Source organism: Chrysochloris asiatica, unplaced genomic scaffold, assembly GCF_000296735.1.
Source record: "Chrysochloris asiatica unplaced genomic scaffold, ChrAsi1.0 scaffold00128, whole genome shotgun sequence".
Classification (NCBI taxonomy): domain Eukaryota; kingdom Metazoa; phylum Chordata; class Mammalia; order Afrosoricida; family Chrysochloridae; genus Chrysochloris; species Chrysochloris asiatica.
In genome coordinates, this window is record NW_006408646.1 from 6211644 (window position 1) to 6225937 (window position 14294).

The window sequence follows — 14294 nt, forward strand, 5'->3', positions numbered from 1 at the left end:
GGTTCCTGGGAAGAATTAGCCCTAATGTCATAAGGAGCTCTGGTGGCACAGTTACTACTCAGCTACTAACTGAAAGGTTGGTGGTTCAAACCAACCAATTGTTTCGAGGGAGAAAGGTGGGCAGCCTGTTTTTGTAAAGATTTATATCCTTGGAAACCCTGTGGGCAATTCTGCTCTGTCCTTTAGGGTTACTATGAGTTGGAATTCCCTCAACAGCAATGGGTTTGGGCTTTTTGGTTTTGTCCTGAGGCATCCATCATATGTAATGATTTCTGTCCTGTTGATCTAGAATGGCACTAGTTAATGTTCCATTCTTAGAAACAATTAGTAACTCAATAACATTCTGTGGTCAAATGAGGGAGGGAGAGTTACACAGTTGACATGTAACTGATGTTAGATGATAGTTTTGGTCCTTTCGGAAAGTATCGGTAGATTCCAGTTAAACTGAACTACAATACTTTTATTTCCTGAAGAGTCATCTATTTTTTGCCTTCTAGACCTTTGTGTGTGCTCTTCCCTTTGCCTGGAACATAATTTCCTGCTCTCTCCACCTTCCCCCAAGCCCAGTCTTCACTTGGCCCCTCTTTCCCATCAGAAGTCAGCCCTGGCTGTCCCCGTTGTGGCACTTGCAAGTATTATAATGCTGACATGACAGTAAGCCTGGATTGTATTCTTACGTGTGATGCAAGGGAGTTGGTCACCTGTTCTTGACTCCTTCATGCTTTAAACCTGTTGTCTGGGAATGGAGGCTTGCCTCTGTGTTCCCTATTCCCCTCCTGTGCCTCGTGCAGTGCTTGGACACAATGTATGTCTACTGTTTCTTGACAGCAAATGAATGATGATCCATTTTGCTTGAATTCTTTGAGCCTTGGGTGTTTGAAACCACAAAGTCAGTTTGGTTGAGTAATACTGCTCTTGTTCTGAGACTCCTGAAATCTTGGGAGCTATTCTGATGACCATGAGCCACTGCATAGTCGTGTCCTGGTGAGCCAGCTGACACCCAGGAAACCCAGAGTTGCAACCAAAGACCTCCCACTGGCTGTCCTGAGAGCCCCTGGGATTCCTGTGACCAACAGCTCTTGTTTGTAAGGAAGTAGAAACCCAAATCAGAAAGGCTGAACATTAGTCATACATTATAGGAGAAGGGCATGCTGAAAATTCAGCACAGGCTCATGGGTAGCATGAAATACATGTTGAGGGTAGATTTAATCATTATTTTACAAATCAAGCTAAGGCTTTAAATCAGAGGCACCTTGGTGGTGCAGTGGTTAAGTGCCCATTTGCTAACTGACAGGTCAGCAGTTCCAACCCACCAGTAACTCCAACTTTGCAGGAGAAAAGACCGAAAAGCTGCTCCTGTAAAGACAACAACCTAGGAAACTCTATGTGGCAGTTCTCCTCATTCTAATGTGTAGAAATACTCGAGAAACAACTATAACAAGGCTTTAAATAAAATATTTTTTAGAATATCTCTGCTGGGTTTCAGTAGGCACCTTGTTGATATATCTCGTCTAAAACTTAATCACTCTCTGTCCTCTGAAATATGTTCTTCTGTATTCCATCTCTCTCATAGTAGAACCACCAGACTCCAAGCCAGAACCATGAGCCCTGTGATTCTTCCCCCTTAGTCCCCACAAGTTTTCAGGCCAGGGTGCTGGGACTCTGCTTCCTTTCTCCCTTCCACACCTCAGGCTGTCTTCTTCCTCCTCCCTTCCCCATCCATGCCTTTTATATGCTTGTTGTTGTTGTTGTTGTTGTGTGCCATGGAGTGGGTTCCAACTCATAGCGACCCTGTACAGGGTTTCCAAGGCTGTACATCTTTACGGGAGCAGACCACCTCACCTTTCTCCTGCGGAACTGTTGGTAGTTTCGAACTGCTGACCTTGCGGCTCGCAGCCCGATTCGTAACCACTGCGCTACCAGTAGAGCGGATCTTTTTTTATGGTCTTTTTTTCTAAGCTCCCTTCCTCCAACCCAGTCTCCACTCTGTCATCTGAAACCATTCCAAATTGTAGGGTCTTATCCTATCCATCTTCTGCCTAGGAGTCTTCAGAGAAGACAAGTGGCTTTCAGGCTGTTGGAGCTCTACCATAAGATTTGCTGTTTCCTGCTGAAAAAAAAAAATGAATTTTTTTTTTAAATACTTATTTTTAATGTCTCCTTCAACTAACTCTCATTTGTTCATGAAAACCTTCTCTGGCCTCGGTCCTTGCCTGTGTTTTCTCCAGGAACTGTGCTCATACCATTTTATATGTGCCCAACATTGCTTGCTCCAAAGAAAGTATTCTTTTCTTTTTGTTTAATTAACTTTTTATTGTAAATTGAGTCAAGGTTTACAGAACAGATCATTAGTCCCACATTCAACAAATTATATACTTTGTGTCATTATAATGGTTGCAATCCATTCTATGTGCTGTAAGTTAACAGTATTTACCTCTATTCACTCTTGTTTTTTTCCCTGTCTCTCCCTACCCACCCTGTAACCATCATAGAATATTTCATTTAGCAGGAAAATCTTTTCTTAACTTTTTACAACAGTGGTCTCATACAGTATTTGCCCTTTTGTGATTGACTTAATTTCGCTCCGCATACTGTTGCTGTGAAGTGTTTTGCAGATTCTTCCTTATTCTTGAGTAATATTCCATTGTGTATATATATTAAAGTTTGTTTAACCATTCTTCTGTTGATGGGCATTTAGGCTGTCGCCATGGTTTTGCTATTGTGAATAAGGCTGCAAAGAATATGGGTATGCATATATCTAGGGTCACAGCCCTTATTTCTTGAGAATATATACTAAATAGAGGGATTGTTGGGTCATACAGTAAGTAGTTCTAGTTCCAACTTGTTGAGAACACGCCATACCTTTTTCCACAGTGATTGCACCATTTTACAGCAGTGTAGGAGGTCCCAGTCTCTCCACACCTTTATTTATTGTATTTATTGTTTTCTGTGTTTTGGAACTTTGCTATTAATATTGGAATAAGATTATACTTCATTGTTGTTTTGATTTACATTAGGACTCTTGGTGAGGTGCTGCAGGATCAGCACTGGACTGTGAACCAGAGCTCAGCAGTTCAAACCCTCAGAAATCCTACACAGGGTTGTTATGAGTTGGAACCAACTCAGTGCCACTTAACAACAAAAGCAATGGCTAATTTGTTGTTATGCTATATTATGTTAAGTGTCATGCAGTCATTTCTGACTCATAGCAACCTTGAATAGGGTTTCTGAAGATTGACTGTTGGGTTTAACTACCACCTTGTAGTTGAGATCAATGTAGCGGTCTGGTGCTTAATCCCACAACATCACACCAGGACTCCAATGGATAATTAAGCATTTCTTAATATGTTTGTTAGTTGCTATGAGTTGGAACTGACTCCATGGCATTTAACAACAACAGCAATGGTTTGGTGAGAAGCATCTGGGGTCTTAAGAGCTTGCAGGTGTCTAAGATACAACTGTTGTCACCTCATCTGTAGAGCAAAGGAGAGTGAAGAAAACTAAAGACTTTAAGAAAACAGATGAACAACAAGAAGCACAGCTTCCACTAAACCGAGACCAGAAGAACTAAATGGTATACCAGCTACCATTACCCATTGCTATGAGCAAGGAAACAATAGGTCTTAGTTAGTGGATAAAAATGTAGATCCAAACTTAAATTTATAAAAAAGACTAAACTAGAGGAACCCCTGAGAATATTGACCCACTTTAGGAGAGATTACCTTCTAGCCAAATCATAGATTGGCCTGTAAAATAGTAACATCCATGCAGAAGGTGATCCTTAGAACAATCAATTAATGGGCAGTATTTGCCCAAAAGCAAAGGTGAGAGAAGGCAAGGAGGGCAAGAAAAGTAGATGGTTGGAAATGTGGGTGGTGGGTGGTGGTGGTGGTGAGGCAGGGTTGAAATGGGGACTGCAAGTGATAACCTGTGTCATGGAACAGTTTGTATATGAATTGCTGAATGGGAAACGAATTTGCTGTGTAAACTTTCACCTAATTAATACACAGTAATTTTTTTTTTTAAGAACAAGTAAGAGGTAGCAGAGGCTTTCATTTACATTATAGCTGAGTGGTCACTGGCCCTTCTGAGAATGGGCTTGATCTTAGGGTGGGGAAGAGTGTTAAGAAGCTGGCTATTCTACTGGGAAGGTGGCTGGGAGTGCTGGTGGAGAGCTAGAGGAAGTAACCCCACAGAGCAGAAAAGAGGTATTTGAGTGACAGGGTGTTTGATTTCTCAAACCGGTTTCCAAAAGGTTAATTCTGACTCATGGCAATCCCACGTGTATCAGAGTAGAATGTACCTCCGTAGGGCTTGGGAGCAGATTTTTCAGAAGTAGCTGGCTAGACATGTTTGTCTGAGGCGTCTCTGGGTGGACTCGAAACTCAACCTTTTTGAATTAGCAGCCGAGTGCCTTAAGTCCAGTGTAAGTGTCTGTGCCTCTGTTTCTCTATTTGCACAGAAAGGTGACAGGGTTGCAGGAGGTGACTGATTACTCAGATTCATTTCCAGCTTTGACTTTCTACAGTTCTTTGAATCTAAGTAGGGCATTCTGAATTGGTGTAAGAACCTCTCCCAACCCCACCCCAAGTCACTTTATTGCAAGCTCCTCAGGGGCAAAATTTATTTTGCATTCAACAAAGACAGGTTTGCATTTTAAAAACAAAGAAAGAGAGGGGAATACAAGAAAAGTGCATTAGTAGAATATTATGTTTGAGAATTTAAGCTCCCAAGTCAGGAAATTGGCTCCTCAGCAACTTTTAGTTTAGATGCTCTGCACATTCGGCTCGCAGACAGCCCCCAGCTGCCAGCAGCCTGCCTACCCAGCCGGAGCAGGTGAGGGAGGACTGGGAATATGATTGGGAATCGTTACCTTGATCCTCTGGGCCCTTGGCTGTTTGACTTATCCAAGTTAATGTCTGTTCTTTATCGTTACATTATCTTGTAGCAAGGTAGTCATTTATAATTTATATACTGTTCACTGGCTTAAAATAGAGACAAGAGGCTAATCAGCATCCTGAAGCTTCTAGTTTTCCAAAATAACATTTCTTCAGTCAAAGTCTGCCTGGAGGAATTGAGACTTGCCTTGGATGAAAAAACCCTTTGTCCTGTTGTGTAACGGGCAGGTGGGGATGCCGCCAGCACTCTTGAGCTTCATGAAAGGTGGGAAGAAGATCATCTTTTTTTTAAATAAAATTCCTTCATTTGATTTTATTCTGTTCAAAATAATTGCTAAAGGGCCTCAATCTTTGTCATATTCCAGTAGACCACTTTAGTGATGGAGAGGGCACAGAAGCTGAAGCTGAGGACACGTAGGAGACATGATCCCGGTGAATGGCAAAATGGGTACACACTTGGTGTTCTCCCATCAAGCTGGCTGCTTTGATGACAGTGACAGCAAACCTAGGAGGCGGGATAGGCTAGTCTGGCAGGGTCTTCAAAGAGAGCGCTTTGTGAAAACAGAAGGCCGCCTGGTGGAAACGTTGCTGTGGAATCAGGTTTTAGTGAAATCTAAGGAGATAGCTGAGATCGAACTTACCTTTTTTTCTTTCTGGCTTTTGTAACAAGTCTCTGAAACTGGAAGTTTGGGTTCCCTGTTTCTTGTCATGATGCCTCTTCAGGGTGCCTGGATTTAGGATGGAATTTGTAACAAGGGCAGGAAGATAGATGCTTCCGCATTGGAGTGATCTTATCAGATATATGGTGACCTCATATCTGAATTCCAAGATGGCCCTAACTGTGACCATCATTTCTGTGATGTGTCATGTGATCAGAACTGTGTCTGTGTGTGCATTTGTCCATGTGTGGGGGCCTCAAACCGCAGCTAAGGGGTAGTATAGCAACATCTTGTGTGTGTTAACCTCAGAAGCCACAAGGTGGCAACCTTTTCCCAGCTGCTGGGCATTCTCATTCCCCTCTTCCCCCCCCCCCCCCCCCCCCATTAAGATGTTGAATCTGCTGTTCCGGCTCCAAGATTAAAGAACTGAGAAACGTGTTGAGCAGCCATTGCTTCAGGTCCTTTTGAAAATGAGGCTCTGGGGTACACACTCTACAAGATATTGGTGTCTATTTGTTACCTTGGTGTAGGTACTAAGAGTTTGAAATTGCTCCATGTGACTAAGGTGAGTTGCTTCCCCTTTGACTTCAACTGCATATCTGAAGTAGGAGAGATCTGTAATTGGACTGACAGGGCTAATGGTTCCTTTTCTCCATGATTTATGACTTTTTGGTTGCAGCTTCCTCCTCAGTATTGCTATCAAAAAATTTTCTAGAATATCCAACCTTTAGATGAAAACAAAATAACAACAAAACACTAACTTTTTATCAAAATACAAAGTCATAATAATAAAAATCAACAACAACAAAATCCCAAGACAATTAGTGTCCTTAGAAGCTAGCCATATCCCTGGGTTAACACAAGAGATTCGACTTTCCTAAATGAGTTTGCTTATTTACCAGCTTTCCTAAATTAGCAGCTTTGGGGATATTAAGATCTGTAAAAAACTGTCCAAGGGAGGTATTGTGTATGCTTTGCAGTGATTAAGCCATTAAGCTCTAATTGGTATTTTCCCACTCATGGTTTTGTGTAGGAAGCTTTAAAATTATTTAGGAATTCTGTGCTTATCAGCCATTTTAATGTCATCTCTGCATTTTGGAATCTGAAAGTAGAGAAAATGTTTTCATAAAAGGGGATTATGATTTTTGCTTACAATGTCCTTCCCTGTTGGTTATATTGCAGATGAAGTGGAAAGGAAAGGACCTGTTTGATTTGGTGTGTCGGACTCTGGGGCTTCGGGAAACCTGGTTCTTTGGACTGCAGTATACAATCAAAGACACCGTGGCCTGGCTCAAAATGGACAAGAAGGTTGGGCTGGGATGCCATGAAACCAGTGGGGCTGGCACGTTTTTTTTCTGTCATTTCCCTATGCATGCACCTAGCTTGTTTGTTCACCATCCGGGTCTGAAGAGATGATACAGAGAAGTGGGCATGTTTCTAAAGGGGATACGTTCCTGAATTTAGTAGTGCAGAAAGCAGGTCCTGGAACGGCCACGGGTTTCTTACAGGATTAACCAAGGAAGCAGAATTAACCAAGATTAAGCTTCTGCCACTCCTGGCTTAGTTATCCATTGTCACCAGACTGATTTCTTTTGATTTTGTGCCCTTCGATTTATTGAACCACTTGTCAGAATTTATTAATAAAGATTACAGCTACCTTCACATCCACACATGTATATGTATACATGTCTTTAAAAAATTCTCTTGGGGCTCGTGTTCTTTAAAGAAAATTTTAAGTCTTTTTGAGAAACACCATGGCCTGACTTGAATTCATCATGAATGTGATCTAAGGGAATAAAGACTACGATCCCTGTGGGGAAGGAAGAATGTCTGTTTTGTCCTCTGGATTCTCTGGGGCTGCTGAGACATGGGGTCGTCTCGGCTCCCACACTCTAATGTGGTTTGGAAATGAATATTACTCAAGGGAACTGCCCTCTTCTGGGGTTCATATGTGCACACATAGTCACACTTACCTACCTTCCTTATCATGAAAATAGTTGGGGAGCAGAGCCACATACTTTTGTTAGTAACTTCTGAAAGATACCTGAATCTCAGTGTTTAATTCTTTGCCCAAAAGGTGCCCCCTGTAATTCTTGGTGTGGCGCCGTAGGATTAGCACTTTACTGCGAGCCACAAGGTTGGCAGTTTAAATCCACCAGCTGCTACTCAGAAACCTTATGCAGGTTCATTATGAGTCAGAACCAATTCTACAGCACTTAACAACAACAGCAATAATTGCTTACCTGAAGTGATTATATACTACAAGTCCTGATAAACAGTAAAAACCTTTTTTATTAGTTTGATTCTAACATAGATGTGTAAATTGTGTTCAGGTATGGATACAGTAATCCAGATCTCCTTGTTGGAATTCATGCTGGTTGTAAATTTCACAATGGGAATTCCCAATCATGAACATCAGAATGCCTTTGTGTACCAATGTCTGTGTGTGTGTTCTAGGATCAGGTTTAGTTTGCATTTCCTGGGCATTGCCACCTGGCATTTGGGCAGGAGCATGAAGTGTTATGTGTTAAAGTTCTGTATCTTTTTGTGATTCTCAGTCAAGTAGATTTTAAATCATACAAGAGTAACGGCCAAATAGAGCTAGATTGGGAGCATCGGGTGCCATGGAGCCTGCTGTTCAAAGGACATAAATGATGACACATGCTAATGAGAGCCTCGTAGCATGTCATATGGCATGTTTATGTCCTGAACTAAAGTGCACTCTGGAGAGCAGACGGTTCAAGCTTTTCAGGGGGTGGATGAATTTGTTAGAAGATTAAAGGCACTGGTTACTGACTATGTTCCAAGCATCCCATGGGGCATCTCTGGAATCAAGAGTTGTCATGATGGCCATATTTCACTTCTGTTGCTTGGTTAATATTGGAATGATTTCATCAGGATCTGTTTCATCGTCTCTAAGCTCCATTCCAACATGGACCTCAGTGTGGAGGTTGGCAGCAAAGAGAAAAACAAAAACAAAGGATAATTCCATTAAGTATAAAATTTTAAAACCTTCAGTCTTCTATGAAAGATAGTGTTCAAAACCTTTGAGTTGTAAGTTTTTAGTTTTTAACTGTTTCTTATGTGCTCTAAAACATGTGTGTTGTAATTATCTTAGCTCCACTTACCCCATGGGGATATTGATTAATTTGGTTCTGAAAGGCCATGTGAAGTAAGTGTTACCTCTTTTTAGAAAAGACTTTGTGATTCCTTCCAACTATAGAATCATAACCTCTGGGAAACAAAATGAATTTACAAAGGATAAATTTTCATACACTCCCTGCAAAAGGCTTTTTGGTGGTGATACCAAGACAGCGTATTTCTCTTTTGCTGTTCAACTCTGCAGGTACTGGACCATGATGTTTCAAAGGAAGAGCCAGTAACCTTTCACTTCCTGGCCAAGTTTTATCCAGAGAATGCTGAGGAAGAGCTGGTTCAGGAGATCACACAACATTTATTCTTCTTGCAGGTACATCAGTCTATGCTACCCTCCAAATTCTGAGAGGATTCCCTAGGCATGTGGCAGAGTAGACCTGGGAGAGCTCCTTGGAGTTGAGTGACCACAAACGTTTTCACATTGTGAGGAAAAAAAAAAAAAAAAATACAGAAAATCAGTTCCTTTGGTTCTATAATGGAAAAATCTTTAGACTAGAACTAGTCTTGAGTGATGAGAATCGGTGTCACATGAAATTGCAAAAGTGTAATAGTGAAAGAATGATTGCAAGTAGCTACCTAACTTAAAGTCTCTTTGAAGATGGAGCCAGTTTGCCTCTGGCTGAAGAGATGTGTACTCAGTTGTTGCCAAGGAAGGTTAGAAAGATTCTTATAAAGCACCAATTCTCCTGAAAGTTCACAATCTGCTCCCATTAAGACAGAGCTTCTCAGAACCCCCATGACACTTAGTTTATGCCATGCATGTGGTACTTCAAACATTGTGCTTCATGCTACTTTTTGTCTATAATTGTCTTATTTCCCCCTTACTCCCGCATTAGATTATAAGTCCCTTAAAGGCAAGGCTCATTGAGTGCACGGTAGGCATTCCATAAGTAATTGCTCAACTGAATTGAAGAAATTAGGAGATCCATAATTACAGGCTCAAAGACAGCTAGTTACTGTCTGGGGGCCTGGTGGGGTGGGGAGGGGTATAGTTTGAGGATAAAAGCTCTGTCTGTTTCATTTGTTTTCTTACTGCTTGGTCAGAGCCAGTCCTCGATTTCATGCTTAGTTACTGTGATTGGCACCGTGGCTGTCTTGTGTGCCTAAAGATGCCTGCTGCCAGTAACATAAAAGATTGTGGCAGCAGTGCTTAATTTTACTATTTCCCAGAAGTGGCTGTGTTGCCTACCATGTAGATCTACTATAATTAGTTTGAGCCTAAGTATATTTTGTTCAGTAAATGTTAAGTTAAATGTAATAAATCTCTCAAAAAAAAATTTTTTTTTACAAAACATGTTTGATATATAAATATTCTTTCCAACTTTTTCAGGTCAATTTTAATTTTTCTATGGTGTTGCTCTCCCCCAACCCCCTTTAAAAAAAACAAAGATTAGGAAGTTACATGATTTCAGAAACATCTCTGATTTCATTTTCTCCATAGGAACATAAAATCAGTTTTCAAACTTGGGAAGACTTTTTGTCTTTGAATGAAATCACAATGATTTCCCTGGGTAGTACAAATGGTTAGGCACTTGACTACTAACCAAAAGGTTTGTGGTTTGAACCTACCCAGCTTTGCATAGCCATGAAAGCCATGTGAAGGACAGTTCTAATCTGCCATACTGTGGAGTTGTCACGAGTTAGAATTGACTTGAAGGCAACTGGTACTGGTAGACCCCAGAAGGTCCTAGAGTTATGGGAATGACTTTCTTGTCAAAGGCTTAGCCACACTGTCTATCTCTTCTATGACTTTGGCCTGAATTATTCATACTGAAGTACTGGAGCATTTTTGTGGCTGAGCAAGAATCTCAGTGACTGTTAACATCCGTGAAGAGAGAATTAGCTTTCCTGTTGTATTTATTTTAGAGTGCCACCACTTCATGAGGCTCTCCTGTCATTGTGTCAGGAGCATCACACATTGCACCACTCTTGAGAAATTAAGAGCAGTGAGATATGTGAACTCCACAGTATGGCTTACAAATTATATTTCTTGGACCTCACATGTACTTAGATGTTAAATCGATCAAACTTGATTGCTTCCTTCTTCCTAGGCAAAGGCACAGAGAAGGGCTGGTTTTCCCGCAGTCATAACTCAGTGGCCCTGGCGACTTGTGTTAAGACTTAAAAGCAGACTCCGTTTCCTCTAGTACTGAGTGTTCTCAGCAGGGACCATGGCTGCAATCACCACCGAGCTGCTCCTGACACTCTTCGAGTTCACAGTTCTTCTCTGTCACAGCCCAGATATTACTCTGTGTTTTAACCACAAAGATTGTTTTCACTCTTCCACATGTGATCATGAGGAGAAGCCATAAAGGGTTTTTACGCTCAGCCATCTTACCAATGACTTCTCAGTGACTGAACTCTCAACCCGTCTGCATCAGTAAAAATTGTGCCCTTTGTCAGAAAATTATTAACAGGCTGGTTTGGCAGCCCTCATTAGAACACCCTTCAGCCATCTGCTGTGCTTGGCCTGCACGCCTCCCTTCCACACTCACAGTTTCGTGTCTCCCTTGTTGACCCTTTCAGGTAAAGAAGCAGATTCTAGACGAAAAGATCTATTGTCCTCCTGAGGCTTCTGTGCTCCTGGCTTCTTACGCTGTCCAGGCCAAGGTAAGCGCAAAGAAGAAAAACATATTTCTGGGCATGAATGTGTGTCACAGAATCTCTCCTGTCTGCTGTTTCTTTGTGTATGCAGGACTTCAAAGAGACTTGCCCCAGCTTGAGATGTTATAGATTTGAGAACCTGGGGAACCATGGTAGTGTAATCTTGCAAGAATATGTGTATGTATAAATAACATGGTCATTTTCTTCTTTTTTTATAAAGCATCTCATTGACACATAGCATACATAAAGAACAGTGCACAAATGAGAAGTATATAGCTTAATGAATATTCTATATAATTTCATTTTTCACATGTGGTCAACTATATTCACTGGATCAGTCTCTCCCTCTGTTTATTGCCATCATGCATCACTTAAAGTCCATGATGCATTCTTTGAGTTTGTACGGTATGTGATTTGGACATTGTGTGAAATGCATGTTACATACAGGTAGCCTCTGAATTATGAACAAGTTCCATTCCTAAGTATCTCTCTAAGTTGAATTTGTATGTAAGCCAGAACAGTTAGATATGATTCGTATCTAATGTCAGTTAGTCAGATGTTTGTCTTAGTACAGAGTATTACCTTTCTATGCATAAAAAACATTGAAGACTTTAAACACTTCCAGACACTCTGTCTTCAACATAATAATACAGTAATAATAATAGAAATGTTTTGGTGCATGTTGCAAAGTAGTGCCCATTTGTTATTATGAACTTTGTACTTAGGATTTTTTATATAATAGACTTTATGAGGTAGGGACCATGGGTATATTTGTAGTTGTTGTTGTTAGGTGCCATCAAGTCGGTACTGACCCATAGCGACCATATGCACAGCAGAACAAAACACTGCCCGATCCTGGGCCAACCTCATCTAAAACCCATCCACCATGGGTGACCCTGCTGGTATTTAAAATACCAGTGGCATAGCTTTCAGAATCACAGCACCTCACAAGCCACCACAGTACGACAAACTGACAGATGAGTGGTGGATATTTGTAGTGGGGTGTTGCCAAATGGACGTTTTGTGGTACTTGACTGCAATTATTTAAATGAATTTATGATCCACAGTTTTGACTAGCCATGGTCTTGATGACCTCATTTCAAGCTGTTCTGAGAACCAGCACCACACCTATAGAGAAAGTCCCACTTTAATCTCTCTGCTGGTGTTCCCCCAGGCTTGTAACTCAGTTCTGCAGGCTCTGTGCCCCCTGACCCCCTGAGCTGTCAGGTTGGCTGAAAGTCTTTTCATAGAGAAATCACTGCAGTCTGGGAGTTGTGGAGAAAGGAGGCTGTGGCCTTGTGGCTTTGTCCTTTCTGCTTTTATAACAGCCAGCCCAGGTGCTTCATGTCCTTCTCTTGGTCCCCCTGCTCTTGCATTTCACTGCAACATCAGAATTGGGATGACTGACTGGCTTTTGTGATATTGAAATATATTCTTTTCAGTTATTATTTTCCTTTTTAGTGACAGGTGTCCATAAAGCCATTTTCCTATAATGCTAAAAAAGGTAATAAGATACTCTTGGCTTCTTAGCTCCCTTTTTGAATAGATATAATTTAATTTTAGATCAAAGCCAAGAAATAACTAGCCTACTATTTGAGAGGGGAAAAAAACGCCTGTACCTGCTGGTCTGTACCAGCAGGCGTCCCAGTGTCAGTTTAGTCATTGGATGACTAGGCTAATATCTGCTGAGTATTCATCAGACCTCTAAAGGGGGCTGTGTCTATCTTAGATGCAGACACTGAAAAAAATATCTGCCCTCAGCGATTTGCCCAAGGTCACTTGGGCAATCTTGGGTAAGGCTAAGGGCAGAATCCATGGATTTGGGATTACATTTTGTGTCTTTCCTTTCCCGCTGCCCTAAAAACTGAGTAATTGAGAAAACAGAAAATGGGCCTTGATTCAGCTAAAACATATGCTTCCTTTTATGTCTTAATTAAGATGATTAATAACAGGAAAAATGTGTCCTTTCAATCAGTATCACCCTGACAATGATGAAGCAGTCGTTGTCACTTTCGTTAAATCCCAGCACTTCCTGGCTTGGAGTCGAGTTCCATTTCTGCACACTTTCTCCCCAACTAAGGAGACCTAAGCTCTCAAGGACACTACCTCTCTCCAAAGACTCCAGTCTGAAAGGCTACATTTTCTGTGCATGGATTTCAGGCAAGAAATTCAAAGGCCACCTGTGAGGTGGGGAAATCACTTTCTAGGGAACCAGCAGATGTTTGCTTAAACAGATTTCACTGTAGGAAAGCCCTACTAATTTGGATCCTACTAATTTGGAGATGAAAGTGATTTACAGGCAGCATATGTGGTTCATATGGAGGAAGCTGTTCTGTTTTTTTTCCAGTGTAAATTTTTAAGGATCTTACAAATAAAGGTAATCTATGGTTTAAAATCTGCATTCAGGATATGAAGGATTAACCCTTGGTTAAGACTGATAGGATAGCTCTTGTGATAATATTACTTACTAAGATCTTACCTGGAGCCCTGGTGTGGCTCTGTGGGCTAATGTGTCAGACTGCAAAGTCATTTGAACTGTAAGATCGGTAGTTCAAGTTCACCAGCTGCTCCTTGGAAACACTATACAGGGTTGCAGTGGGTTGGAATCGACTTGACAGCACTTAACAACAACAACAAGATCTTACCTGCCTATAGTATATTACAGTGTTAACCAGTGTTCTAGCATGAATATTTCATAGCCAAGGCTTGAGACAGTTAAGCCTGTTTTACAGATGAATTTTAAGGCTCAGAAAGGATTAGTAAATTGTCCAAAGTTATGATACATGTCATGTTATTTTTATGGATTTTTAGCCCATTCTTTTTTTAATTGTCATAAAGGTAAATGAACACAACGTTTGCCAATTCAACATTTTTCAGGTGTGCAATTTAGAAGTCTTATCAATAAGGATTTTGTGTACCCGTCATTCACAATTGCTGCCACATTCCCATTACCATAACAGAAATTTTCTCTGCTTCT

General features: G+C 41.1%; 1 protein-coding gene across 7 annotated transcripts in view; it reads left to right on the forward strand.

Annotated features, from left to right (window-relative positions):
* Positions 1-14294, forward strand: part of NF2 (neurofibromin 2 (merlin)) — a 101607-nt gene that overhangs the window by 32063 nt on the left and 55250 nt on the right. For 4 of the 7 annotated variants that reach the window (XM_006869219.1, XM_006869220.1, XM_006869225.1 and 1 more), the window contains exons 2-4: positions 6740-6865; positions 8904-9026; positions 11240-11323. In XM_006869219.1, coding sequence (XP_006869281.1) covers positions 6740-6865; positions 8904-9026; positions 11240-11323 — 333 coding nt within the window. The remainder of the gene's footprint in view (positions 1-6739; positions 6866-8903; positions 9027-11239; positions 11324-14294) is intronic. The other 3 variants (XM_006869222.1, XM_006869223.1, XM_006869224.1) reach the window with 3 other exon arrangements.